Source organism: Copidosoma floridanum, unplaced genomic scaffold (genome assembly GCF_036245765.1).
Source record: "Copidosoma floridanum isolate Cflo_tuat_1 unplaced genomic scaffold, Cflo_Japanese_pri ptg000020l, whole genome shotgun sequence".
In the NCBI taxonomy this organism is placed as follows: Eukaryota; Metazoa; Arthropoda; class Insecta; order Hymenoptera; family Encyrtidae; genus Copidosoma; species Copidosoma floridanum.
The window spans coordinates 34,356,362-34,371,301 of record NW_028321897.1 but is presented as its reverse complement, the minus strand read 5'-3'; the positions used below and the strand labels follow the sequence as shown (position 1 = coordinate 34,371,301).

General features: G+C 31.3%; 1 protein-coding gene across 3 annotated transcripts in view; it reads left to right on the top strand.

Moving 5' to 3' along the window:
- LOC106644202 (uncharacterized) overlaps window positions 1-14,940 on the top strand; it is a 728,649-nt gene that overhangs the window by 430,826 nt on the left and 282,883 nt on the right. For all 3 annotated transcript variants that reach the window (XM_089593743.1, XM_089593744.1, XM_089593742.1), the window contains exon 9: window positions 11,592-11,879. In XM_089593743.1, coding sequence (XP_089449869.1) covers window positions 11,592-11,879 — 288 coding nt within the window. The remainder of the gene's footprint in view (window positions 1-11,591; window positions 11,880-14,940) is intronic.

Here is a 14,940-nt window from a genome sequence, read left to right as displayed (position 1 = left end):
ACAGACACAATTGGAAAACCTCAGAAAAACCTTGCATTATGGTCAAATACTTATATTTTAAAATAATCCTGTTCACTAAAAAATTTCTAAGAACCGATTGGCGTGCTGCGTAGCACAATCAATAAGGTCCCTGACTACAAATCTGAAGAATGTGGGTCCAATTCTCAGAGTCAGTAAGATTTGGAAATTTTATTTACACATACGTTATATACAATAGATTCACATACATTCTAAATAATACATTCACATGTATTGTGTATAGTATATACACATACAGGGCGTTCTGATTTTAAGCCCGAAAAACTATATCACGAGATAAAGCTCATCAAAAGCTCTCGAAAAGCTCTTCACAAAATTTGGATTCGATGGATAATTAACGAGATATTGTTGATTTAATAATCGATCAATTCCTCCAATCACAGAGCACTTAGCCTCAGGAGGCGAGGCCTAAGCATTGTGGAGGGGCGACTACGCATAGCTAAACTCTTTTACGGAGAAGGTGAAAAAAGGTATGCCAGGAGACAAGGTTACCAACTGCAGAGATTTGATCAGTTACCGTACCAGCGCAAAATTCAAATAGCAAGGCCGAAGTATTTTAACCAGAGATGTGATTTTTAAGAAATAATTACGCACGTCCACTACGCTTATTCAGTGCATAATTTTTTCTCAGTAAATTTCACAGAGCAACAATTCAATTCAAATTTTTTTGAACATGCATTTAAAAAAAACCAGAATGTAAGAGGGTCTCATGCGTTAAGCTCGAATACTCAGTAAAACTCATGATCTTTTAACGTTGAACTACTTGGAAATAAAATTTTAATTTTTTGTATACTGTAGAAAAAGCAAATTTCACGCATTTACTTGCACGAATTTTTTTATTTCATCAAACTTTTCAGTCTGATTTACGAAAATAAGAAAAATAAAAAATAGTAAATAAAATTACGATTGAACGCGTCAAGTGCGTTTATGTGGCACACCTCTCTAACGTGTAAGATTTTACTGAAAATGGATTAGTATTTAATTCATACAAAGCTCTATCGTCTGAAAAATTACACGTAAATTTAGAAACGCAAGAAAATCTCACGCGTGAAGCGCGATGGCTCAGCGCAAATGAATATGCTTGTTTTTCAATCTTCGTGTCGATAGGTCTTGAACCTCTTGGTCACTGGAGTACAACATGACGAATAAAAAGAAAAAAACAAAAAAATACCGTGCATTAAGGTAGTTTATTCATCGCAAAGCTCTTACGTTAATCGCATTTTATTATCTAAGATGACAACGTAATTATTCTCAATCTCTCCAATGTACTCAGCATTAAAAGTTAAAGTAGGCGGTAAGGTTCAGCCTGGTAAGCGTGTTAGATGAGCAGAAGCCCCAATATTTATTTTTGTTTACCTTTTTTTTTTAATCTATGAAGCAACATTTACTAAATTTTGATACTACTTTGAGATAAAAATGAAATTTTTAAAAAAGAAAAGTGCATCTAAGGCTTTTACTTGGTTTAATTTATCAACTTCCTCCAACTTTATAGTGTTAACTTCAATTAAAAAAAATTAATTAATGAAAACAAGATTAATCGTGTCAAGTGCGTTTATGCAGCACACCTCTCTAACGTATAAGATTTTACTGAAAAGGGATTAGCATTTAATCCATACAAAGCTCCACCGTCTAAAAAATTACAAGTTAATTTAGAAACGCAAGAAAATCTCACGATACTGGAAACTCGTCGCCCGCGTGAGGTGAGGATTTTCATGAGCCCAGAAATGATAGTTATGTTGATTGAGCATGCCATTCCTAGTGAATGTACACTCATCAGTCCACAAGATCGTATTAATGAAATGAGCATCAGCACGTGCTTGGGCCAAAAAACGGCCACAAAAATTTACACGGCTCTGGTGATTACGAAGCAGCAACTCTTGCACGCGCCGATGGTGGTACGGGTGCTTCCCGGTATCCACTATAACAGCGTGGACTCTGCTAGGGGTAACATTCAGCTGGCGTCTGACAGCACAAACTAATGTTCGAGGGTCATTTTCCAACATGTCCTCAATCAACTCTTTCATTTCTGGCACTAACACCTCACGTGGGCGACCAGCATCCCCGCAAAATGGTAAAACGTTGCCCGTTTCCATAAAACGAGGGGTACAAGCACCAATCGTTTCTGGATTCGGATGACGACAAAGAGGCCAACAAGCATGGTATTGGCGAGCAGCTTCTTTAAGATTTCCTCCAGCAAGATAAAAAAAATGAACCATCTGCGTGTAGTCCTCGATTGCGTAGTTTTGCACAGCACGATTCATCACAACACTCACAAACGGACACAACAGACCAAGGCAACCTTCTTGCGCGAAATGATAAATAAGAGGACGATCGATTTTTCACGAAAAACAATGTCCTGATGAGCCTAGCGGATTCTTAAGAAATTTATTTTTTGTAAGCAAGTCAATCCGACCAGCACAAACATGAACGCCCGCTGAAAGGCACATTCGAATACAGGCACTTCATGTATCGAATAAAAAAAATTGATATCCAACGGATTCGACCATGAGATATAGAAATACAGAGTTTTCATCTTACCAATGTAGCTAAACCATGGTCTTCATTCGATTCCACAAAATACAAGCATTGCTAACTTCTTAATAACGTATTTAATGTAATAATTAATTGAAAACCTGCTCTTCCAAAGATAATAAAAGATCTTTTTTTTTCAAAGTAAAGCGATTTTTGCTGATCAAACACGCTTTCCATGCTGAACCTTACCGCCTACTTCAACTTTTAATGCTGAGGACGTTAGAGAGATTAAGAATAATTACGTTGTCATCTTAGATAATAATGCGATCAACGTAAGAGCTTTGCGATAAATAAACTACCTTGATGCACGGTATTTTGAAGTTTTGCTTCATTTATTCATCATGTGGTACTACAGTGACCAAGAGGTTCAAGACCTATCGACACGCTGATTGAAAAAACAAGCATAATCATTCGCACTGAGCAATCGTGCTTAACGCGTGAGATTTTCTAGCGTTTTTAAATTTACGTGTAATGTTTCAGACGATATACAAAAAGAAAAAAAAAGGAAACAAATATAAAAATTGGGGCTTCTGCCAGTCAATTACTCTTACCATGTTGGGCCTTTCCGCCTACTTGAACTATTAGTGCTTATAACGTTGGAGAGCATAAGAATAGTTATGTATTAAAATAAGATAATCAAAGCTCTGTATTTAGAAGATTTTTGATTAATGAACTACCTCGATGCACGGTATTTTTAAGCTTTTTTTTAATTATTCGTCATGTTGTACTCCAGTGACCAAGAGGTTCAAGACCTATCGACCCGCAGATTAAAAAAACAAGCATAATCATTCCCGCTGAGCCGATAGAGCTTTTTAGACGATAGAGCTTTGTATCGATTTTAGCTTTTAGACGATAGAGCTTTGTATGGATTAAAAACTGATCCTTTTTTAGTAAAATCTTACACGTTAGAGAGGTGTGCCACATAAACGCACTCGACGCGTTCAATCGTAATTTTATTTATTATTTTTTATCTTTTTTATTTTCGTAAATCAGACTAAAAAGTTTGATAAAATAAAAAAATTTGACCAAGTAAATGCCTGAAATGAGCTTCTTCTACAGTATACAAAAAATGAAAATTTAATTTCCAAGTAGTTCAACGTTAAAAGATCAACAGTTTCACTGAGTATTCGAGCTCAATGCATGAGACCCTCTCACATTCTGGTTTTTTTTATCAGGCGATGCATGTTCAAAAAAATTTGAATTGAATTGTTTCTCTGTAAAATTTACTGAGAAAAAAATATGCACTGAATAAGCATAGTGGACGTGCGTAATCATTTCTTAAAAATCAGATCTCTGGTTAAAATACTTCGGCCTTGCTATTTGAATTTTGCGCTGGTACGGTAACTGATCAAATCTCTGCAGTCGGTAACCTTTTCTCCTGGCATACCTATTTCCACCTTCTCCGTAAGAGTTTAGCTATGCGTAGTCACCCCTCCACAATGCTTAGGCCCCGCCTTCTGAGGCTAAGTGCTCTGTGATTGGAGGAATTGATCGATTATTAAATCAGCAATATCTCGTTAATTATCCATTGAATCCAAATTTTGTAAAGAGCTTTTCGAGAGCTTTTGATGAGTTTTATCTTGTGATATAGTTTTCCGGGCTCAAAATCAGAACGCCCTGTACGTAATAAAAATATATGTCCACGTATGTATATGCTATATATACAGTACATAGATGATTTTTAATCATACATGTACACGTACACTACTGTATAGCTATATGTACGGGTAATACACTTTACAAAAAAGGTATTCATACACGACAATATAGTGATAGGTATCGTATATACGTTTATGTGGATATACAAGTTCCATTGCGTATATTTATATATAGAGAGAGAACGAGGCCCCAGTGATGGGGTGAACAGCAACGGAGGAGTGGACCAGGCTTTTCGTTGCATATTTTCCCTCACGTGGCTATTCACTGCCTGCCATAAGATATTTCACATTAATTATTAACAAAAATACAATTCAAAGATGGCATCGAAACGATAAGTAAAGGACCTATAGATTTTATATGGACGATGTAGTGGACCACAAGGGGACCAGAAGTGGACCTATGAGAAATAATATTCAATCGTAACCACTCTATTCTGAGACTTGGACATTTATGTAATTTATTTAGCGTATTTTCTGAAGGAACACTTTTTTTATTTCAGCAATTTTTTAACAAAAAATAATATTTATAAACAAAAGAAAATAACTGAGTTAAAAAGTACATTTTGAGGTTAGTATAATTACGTGTTACAATACAAGAGTATAAAAGTTTTTGGTCTCTTATTGATTGTATGAGCAGTCAATGTAGAAGCAATTGTTTAAGTACATGACAAATTTAATGTGTTATTGATATCAATCACCTAAAAAACAAAGAAAATAACGGTAGGTCCACTTTTGAGTCAGAATGAGAAAATGGGAGGCAAAGCCGATCACCCTTTTTTAAATAATTGATAACATGCAATAAGTAGTGATATATGATATTCTTCTAGGTATAATTAATCATAAAAACAGCAAAAAAGTTAACTTAGCAAGTAATAAGTGACTTAATATCGAATAATAAAAACTTGGTATTCTATAACCTCACCGTCAAATCGATGCTTTAGGCTACTACCTTTCGATTTAATCCATTCATTTTTTTTTTAAATTAAATATCAATTTTAGAGATAAAGGAATACCGTTTTCATGCAGTACTTTAGTCCAAGAATATGATACAATTTTTTAATTTTTGAATAACAGTATCATTTCTTTTATGTTTACAATTTCCTGATCGTGGTCCACTACTGGTTCTAAATGTTGAGGTGGTCCTTTATTAGATTTAAGTAAGTAAGCTTCAGTGGAGGGGTCTGCTGCTTGAAATTAGTAGTGTATCTTTTGTATATTGAAGATTCCTAAAATTTATTTGTAAAGTTAACACGCCTTGAATCTTTTACTTATGGTTTACATTTGTCTATGGGTTAAACTATGTTATAATATATCAAGTAAATACTGCCTTATTGTGAATAGTAAGTGCGTGTGAAACCTAGTAAATTGTATCTGTTCATGTATTATAATTTCTGTACATCAACGAACCTAGGAAATTAGTATTTAGTTGAGTAGGTCATCGAATGATATTTTTGAGCAGAGCTCTATCTAATGTTATTTTTTTCTGTGATAAATATGGTAAGTATCTCGATAATAGTAAGAAAACTGTAAACAAAATTTTAGAAATTCAAAATTTTCAATATGCCAGAGAAACTCCCACTAAAATTTGGTCTGAACTTAAACGAGATGGTTATAAATTATTATTATACTTAGTACTCTAATCATGTTCATAAAAGCCACAATCTGCTCCAGGTGAACTTTAACATACAACTATTTTCTACGTTTTGTTTTCACAATACTTTAAAGACGTATTATTATATGGATTATTAAATGTGATGACTTGATTTGTTGTTCTTTCTATCATAGTAAAAGAAAAACACTTGGATACCAAAAATTTAATTTACCTGCTTTCTTCTCATCAGTTCAAAACTCTTTTAAAAGTCAGTGAGAAATAACATGTAAGTAATTTTTAAAACAAAATAATATTTATGTTTTCTATTATTACTAATAATAATACTAAAAAAAAGTTTGTTATCAAAAAATTTAAGTGAAAAGACAAAAATTACTATGTAACCCTTTAGAAAATATAATCCATTAGCTAGATGTTGATTTCACTGAAAACATTTAAAAAGTTTCAGAAAATCACTCTGCCTATAACTACAAATATTTATTCTTGGATAGAAGAAAGAACTTTATTTATTGATGAAACAAATTATCACTTTATTCATTTTAAATTATTTATTGATGATAAGAGATTTAAGTCTTACCTTACAAAATTTTGAGTCAATAAATAATGATGATACTCTTTAATGAAAAGCCTACGTTACTTTCCAAGGCATTATATTATATGACATTATCTGGATGCAGAAATAAAAATGGAACTTCTTTTTTAAACTTAACATAAAACTGATAAGGATATTTAAATAAAGTTTGGAAAGAAATCTTTCATTTTATATGAAGTAAAATTAACAGTGTAAAACTATTATAAAAATATACACTCAATAAACTTAGTAACTTTTCGATGTTGACAAATAAAAAAAAAAAGTGAGAATAAAATAGTTTTTTTAGTTATACAGTTTTTGGCAATTTAACATTATTTCATAAAAAAAACAAACAAAAAGCTGCTAAATGATCATTCATTATTTAATAATTATAAAAATTTGTCACGCGTATTTTTGACATCTTGTTTCATATACTTTCAGATTGCGCCATTTGGAAGCGTCACGTTTACACATATTCCTGATCGAAAATTTTCACTAAGCTACTCACCTGAAAAATGGATGACGGAGTTCCACACGTGATTACTTTGGCAAAGCCACACGGAATTCTATGTAGTTTAACATATGGCTTTATAAAAAAGGTTTTGATTGGTGACGCCATATGTAATGATGTATGAAAAAACACACGGAATTACAAATTTGAAAACAAGCAAAAAGTTTTTCATGTACTACAAAATACTCTAATCTACCATACTTTCAAGATTCAAGTATTTTTGTTATTATTTGCATGAACAGGGTAACGTCCTTTAAGACATTGCTTATTAAATTTTCTTTTTGTATATAACTACATTACCGATACCTTTACTAAAGTAAATAAGTAAAGCAGAATACGAACCTAATGAGCGATTTTTAAAGAAATTTTAATCATTGCGATGTTTAAATCTGTGAAAATTATCATAACATGGGTTGAAACTTTGCACGATGACTCCTTGAGTAGTTTTGTATTATCCCTGTAAGTTTTATCGATAGAAATATTTTTTATTATAGTTTTTAATGCTGAATTGGCAGCCATCTTATCAGAGCCTAGGTTAAATACCATTTTTTGTTACGTTATTTCTCAATACTTAATTTCATAACACATGCTAAAAAAATATAAGTGGACTAGCAAAAAAATGCATAAGTATACCGTGCTTTGAATATTACTGGAGTCAATGAGGATTGAAAAGGTATTTAATGTAAATATTTTTTAAAATAATCCGTTTTTTACATAATTAATCATTTAATTTTTTTAATCGATAGCTGTTTTCTTAAAATTTCTGAAAAGTTCTGACAATTCTGTGAAAAATTATTCTGTAAACTGTACCTATATTGGTACATTCAATTACTATATATATACATATGTTGACAATCTAGGATGTCTTGGTAGGGCCGAGCTCTTCCCCCGTAAGATCACGCTATCGTTTAACGCAATGCATTCGCCACACGAGAACCAATGTATGCTAGCTAGGTTGCTCACGTAAAAAATTTCCGATCGGAGTGTTTGGATATTTTCTGGCTTGTACGTAAGCTTCAAAATTCGTACTTTACCTGTATTATTTTTTAATTTCTTGTCTAATTTCACTTTGAAGTTTTCGTGCCGTTCGATGATGCTGAGAAAAAAAAAGATAGAGAGCGCGAACGCGCCTGCTACCATATATTATATGTATACTACATATGCTGCCAAGAGGGCATGTGGAGGATGGGAGACGGACGGGAACGAACGGGGCAAGAAAAAGTGTGATGCTTTCTTCTATTTTTGTCAAGTGATGGCCCTCCATGAATAAGAAGCTTTGCTTCAAAAATTTTTGGTTTTCAACAGGTTAAAAATCAAATTTACTTTTACATTCCTGAATTAGTTTTTTACTGATAAGAATTTATTATATCTTATTAAATGTTCACATTCTATACAAGGTCAAATATGTAGGTAAGAGACAAATAGATATCTTGAATAAAATTGTTTGATGAATATTTAGACTGAGACCTGACCACACATTTTCTGGAGGATAACCGTTTCAGTTGTGACTTGAGGACAGATGTAAAAAAATCACGAGAATTCTAAAACTCTATAACGCTTATATGCAAATCCGGGGTGTTTTTGCATTAAATACGTATTAATAAACAATTTACTGACGTGAACCACGAGGCAGTAGAAAATGCACGAAACTCGTTATATATTTATACTGTCAATAACGTAGAAGCCTTGTTGACCTGTTTAAGTAAACCTATCTGTAGTTTGATTTTATTATTCTTGATGAATTTCAAATATACCGTATACTTAAAATTGAGAAATACAAAACGAAAAACAAAAATTTTCTTCAAGGCTCCGTTTATAAATGATACAAGTCAATTATTGATTGCAAGGGAATATTGCACTGCATACTACTCTTCTGCTCCGTTACATTTATCTCTCTTGTACAAGGACTATATAGATCACTTGAACAGGTCAACGAGACTTCTACGTTATCGACAGTATAAATATATATACTATAATGAGTTTCATACATTTTTACTGCCTCGTTGTTAACGTTGGTAAATTGTTATTAATACGTGTTTATTGCAAAAACGCCGCAGATTTGCATATAAGTGTAATAGAGCTTTATAATCCTCGTGATTTTTTACATCTGTCCTTAAAATCACAACCAAAACGGGTATCCTCCGGAAAATTTGCGGTCAGCTCTTAGTCTAATTGTATTCAGATAGAATTAGCTTTCTGGCCTATAAAATTCCTATTTTATGGGAAAAATTTTTATTGCGTAGATCAAAATGTTAGAAATTATAACAAATAAAGTTTATAAGTGAATATTGAGTGCTAAGGTTCCAAAAAAATAGCAAAAATGGTAAAAACCATTTTATAGCTTCTAGAAGAAGAATTTTAGCTGAGATAAAAGAAAGGTACACGTAAATAATGTGCCCAATAAATAAACAAAGAAAATAAGCACCGTTAGAGAAAAATCAGCTTAGAGGATCGTTAGCAATTCGTAAAAACCGCGTTTTTTGTAAATATTGTAAATTTAATAACTCGCATTTCGGAAGTGATGAAGAGTTGCAATTTGAATATGATGTTTGTTTTGTAGTCCCACAACTAAAGATGAAAACGTTGTAAGCTTTTTAAAAACTGTTGACTTTTGCAAAAAGTGACTCTTTTTTCAATCAACTGGGATTTCAATTTTCGAAAAACATTATAATTTCGATTCCTACGCATTAAGGATGAGTTAAATGGCAAATTGTTTAATTTACAGATAATTTGTCAAAGAATTAAATTGTTTAAATAATGTATAAAGTTCAGGTTCTTTTCGCGGGCATGACTGTGGAGCGAGTAGAGTAGACACCCTCCATAGCCCAGTCAACCAAGCTCTGAAAACTTTTTTGTAAAATTATGTTGACAAAGTTGTCATTGTCAAAACGGTCTTAAAAGTTTTTTTTAGCTCGTATCTTGCAAATGGTAAGAAATTTGAAAAAAGAAAAAAAAAAAAAAGAAAAAAAATACAACCATGTAAGGTAAAAAACAATTAATTTTAAATATTTATTGTCCCTCCTTACGTGCAAGATTTTGAGGGAAAAATTTGTAAAAGTTCCTTGTTACTCGTTTGTGCTGCTAAACATTTCGATTTCAGAGCATGGTTGACTGGGCAACGGTGACTACCCTCTCTACTTGAACTTCCACCACGCGCGCAAAAAGTACCTGAACTTTATATTATTATAGATTATTTCAACAATGTTATTCTTTGTCAAATGATCTATAAATTTGGAAATTTGTAGTTCAACTCTTCCTTAATGCATAGGAACCGAAATTGTAACGCTTTCCGAAAATTAGAGTACCTTCTCCAGTTATTTAAAAAAGATTCCTTTTTGCAAAAGTTGACTGTTCGCAAAAAGCTTACATCATCTTTATCTGAAATTAGCTAATTTTTTACACCTTTCAATAATCAAAAATAATGGTCGAATTTTATTTAATACTTACCGTAAACTTTTGTACAAAGATATCGTCATTCATAATAAATCGTTACATCCATCTTCACATAAAATGGTGACATTTTACAGTTTTAAAATACTACTAAACAATAAGCATTTGATAATAGTTATAATCAAATTATTATAGATAACATACTCAATAACGTTAGACTGAAAAAAGCTGTAGAAAATGTCTTCCCCTTGTCTATGAAGGATGATCATCGTCGGTACTACATATTAACTTATACTGGTCCACATACTTATAAAATCGTTCAATTTGTTAAACGATTTTATAATAATTTGGCATTTAATACAAAGAAAAATTTTCAAGAAATAAGAAAAATAATAAAGACTAAATCAATAACGAAAAGTAATTATGCATTAACAAGGGATATTGTGGCACACCAGGTTGTGATAAATTGTAATTTGGCCGAACGGGTAGAACGTTTGAAAGATGAGGCAAGGAACATAAAAGTGTGTCTAACAATAAGACTAACAAATCATGGTATTCTAGTCATTTAATAGAATGTAACCATATTTTTAATGATCACTATGATATCTCATATAATTGTAGTAAAAGTAAAAAACTAGATATTTTAGAAGCAATGGAAATCAATGAATTCAAAAATTCAGGCAGACTATTAAACTGCCAGTTACATCTTAATAGTACACCTTTACTAAATACAAATTTTAATGTTATCACTGTGTTAATATTACGACATATATTTATATTGCATTATTATGTATTGACTTAGAATTTAGTACATATGTTATATAACAACGCAACATTATTTAGTTAAGTTGAAATTTGATAGCCATCTGAAGAATTTACTGTGTACCGAAACAGCTGTTATGACAATATTTGAGTTTTAATAGGGAGTGAAGATTATAAAAACAGTGTGTTTTAGTTGTTATATACATGAATTTTCATCAATTATCGACCAGTACTATTGATTATAAAAATCTTTTCTTTTGTAAAGAGTAAAACCATACATAAAAAAGTATTTTATTCCACTTTATATTTCCTTAAAAATAATTTTTAGACACATATGTTTGTTGAAAAACGGAACTTCATTTTCTGTTTGAATTTAATCTCAGTGCTAGTTGCAGGAGCCCTCTTAAACTACAAACATTTTTATTCTAAAGCACGAGATTCTTGTGAAAAAAAATTATTTAAATTTATGAGCATTGTTACTTGACTATAAAAAAATAATAAAAAAATTTTACATTTTAGTAAGCGATTTAAAAATGGAACTAAAGCGACGCAGCTTGCCAGTTTCGGGTGCAAAACCGCAACTAATCGAGCGATTGAAGCCGTTTATGGAGTCATTGAATTGTAATATAATGACAGACTTGAACGTTACTAACGTTGGCCATCAAATACTCGATGGTCCTATACTCATATCTAAGAATGAGTCCAACTCTGATAAGAATCCTACCTTGCTGAAAAACCAATCCATGAACAAACCGAGGATAAGTTCACCCTGCAACAATGACCAAGACAAATTATCGAATCTATCTGGTAAGGCTACAAACTATCAAATGCTCAGCATTTACTATACAAGTACGACAACTCCTCTAAATAAAATTCTTTTCTCAATATAGTTTTTAATCTTCTAAATTTTTTACTACACTTATAAACTATATTTTATGTAAAAATCAAATTATTGCAATCATAATTTTGATGTTATGATTTAATCTGCTATTTTGAAGTACGCCATATCTTACATACAATTATGTTTATACGATGTTTATAATACGTCCCTGTTTATATTTATGATTATAATGGTGAAATGTGTAATTACTAATTCAAATTGTGAAGCTTTTAGAGGTATTTTTATAATAACTTGTATTTTGGCTCATAAGAAAAGTGTAATATTTATTTATTACGATTTTTGGGTATATGCATGATATTGTTTTAAGTATTACAGCATACACTATAATCATTTTTTTGTACTCTGCTGCTTTTAAGAAAAAATGTGTCTCTAATTCGGTATCACTGATAAAAACAACAGCTGAATTAAGACATTATTGCTTAAGACAGGTTTTATTATAATTTCACTAATATTTACTAGGATCTAAGACTTAGCACAAATATTAATGTTAAATATATTTCTGAAGTTATCTTTCTATAGGTGCGTTCTGCTTTATGAAGTAAATCAACGATTTCAGATTGGTGACCTTGAAAAAAAGTGTAACGAAAGTGAATTTTGCTAAATTCGCCCCCTTCACCTTGCCACTTTTGACGTAATTCCGGTTTCCCTACATCACCCAACATGTAACATCATCATCGCACAACACTACACAACATCATTGCACCGCACTACACCACATGTTTTGAATTTTACTTCTTTTTTCTTTTGTCTAATTTCTAAAAAAATAAATAAATAAAACTGTTTTCAAAGAGATTCGAACACCTGTGCTCTTGCACACTGGGCAAGCTCTTTACCCATTTTGCTATGAGCGAGCCCGACGTAAAAAAACTGATTATTTCATTTTATCCTTTAGTTTGTAACTTATTTTCAATGTAAATTTTTATTTATAGTGGATTCATTTATTTGGTTTCATTTAACATTAAATAAACAAGTTATTTAATGAAATACATTTTTTTGGTACATGTTTTTTTTAAAAGTTTGTAACATTCATTTATTAATCAATAATTAGTTACTTTTAGAATCAACAAATTGTTGTTTATACAAATTTTTCACAAATTTTTCAGAACTTTAATTAATGAAAAAAAAAAAAAATTTCCGTACTGTATAAATACAATAATTGATTTTTATTGCGTCTTCTTCTTTAACAATTTTTCCTTTATAATTAAAAACAAAATTCAGAGAGGTGGGAGGAGCAAAAATATATGTTGCAACGCTGGAAATTATCTTTCTCATAAGTAGTTTAGGCGCCAGGTAGGGTCCCGTGGCCTTTTCAATTAGAACGGACCCACCAAAGTTTTTTTAATGTATTTTTGCCTGCTGAACACGATTATCGATGGTGGGTCGCGATCCGGATGGACAATTTTTTTTTATCAACAAATTTTATAAACAAATATAAATTATTCATTTTTTTGGAAAAAAAAAATTTTTTCCTATTCTTTAGCTCATTTTGAACAAAAAAGTTCATTTACACCATAAGCCTAAACCCAATACTTTTCCCGTAAAAAATTCGACAACTTTCAAAAAATGCGTTTTTTGCTATTTTCAATAGCTTGCTACTTAAAGCCCAATTAATATTTTTCAACTCAACACCTCTCAAATTGTGAGCCAAACATAGTATTTGAATAATACGTAAAGACCAATTGATTTCATTTGGTTGTTCTTATCCAGCGAGCTTGACGGTCTGTGCCTTTTTAATGTGACCGTACGGCCTCGGCGCAATACAATATATTCTGGCATTAAATGTTTGTTATCTGGACAGCCATACATAGATTGTTTTTTATGTATTTTTGCCTGCTGAACATGATTATTGATGGTGGGTCGTAATATCGAAGTTGATCAATGTTTTTTTATTAACAAATTTTATAAACAAATTGCAAAAATGTAATTTTTTCTAAAAATAATGTTTTTTTTGCTTTTATTATATTTTTTTACTAAAAAGTTTTTAATTCTCCAGTTTATATAGGGGCTTACGGTAGTATATATATATAGCTATGTAGTCAGTTTCTTGTTGTCAACAAATTAGCATACACCAGTAATCAAAAATTTTTGATCTTATCAATGTGTGCAAAATAAAATTTAAGAAAATATAACAGGACTACCCCAAAGTATAATAATGTGATGATACGTAGTTTATTAAGGTACGATACATTTCTTTGTTTAGAATCTATTTTATAGTATACTGCATCTTGTACATATATACATATCTTACGAATTTACCACAATTTTTGTTATTTTATTTTCCACTGTACTTATTTTTACATGTGTTTTCTTTTTTACAATTACAAAAAGTGCAGCACGGTATTTGTTCTGCAACACATAAGCAGATTTTTCTACTGCATACTTTACAAGAACAAGGTTGTAATAATTCTTCGTAAGGTGGAATTAAAGTTTCAATTTTTCGTGGCATAAGGAGATCGTCACACTCTATGTAACCAAACTCTTTCGGATCTAATTGTTTAACATCAACATTCAAACATTTAATTTGATAATATACAACGAAATATGCTCTTAAAATGTGCAAATTGATAGAATTAGAGGTCGGAGGTAGATCTTTCTTTTTACAGTTCACGTTTTTTTGCGGAAATAGTATGGGCTTAACAGATGTACATTATACATTATACTAAACTTTTTGTTTAAAATATAATAAAAGCAAAAAAAACATTATTTTTAGAAAAAATTACATTTTTGCAATTTGTTTATAAAATTTGTTAATAAAAAAACATTGATCAACTTCGATATTACGACCCACCATCAATAATCATGTTCAGCAGGCAAAAATACATAAAAAACAATCTATGTATGGCTGTCCAGATAACAAACATTTAATGCCAGAATATATTGTATTGCGCCGAGGCCGTACGGTCACATTAAAAAGGCACAGACCGTCAAGCTCGCTGGATAAGAACAACCAAATGAAATCAATTGGTC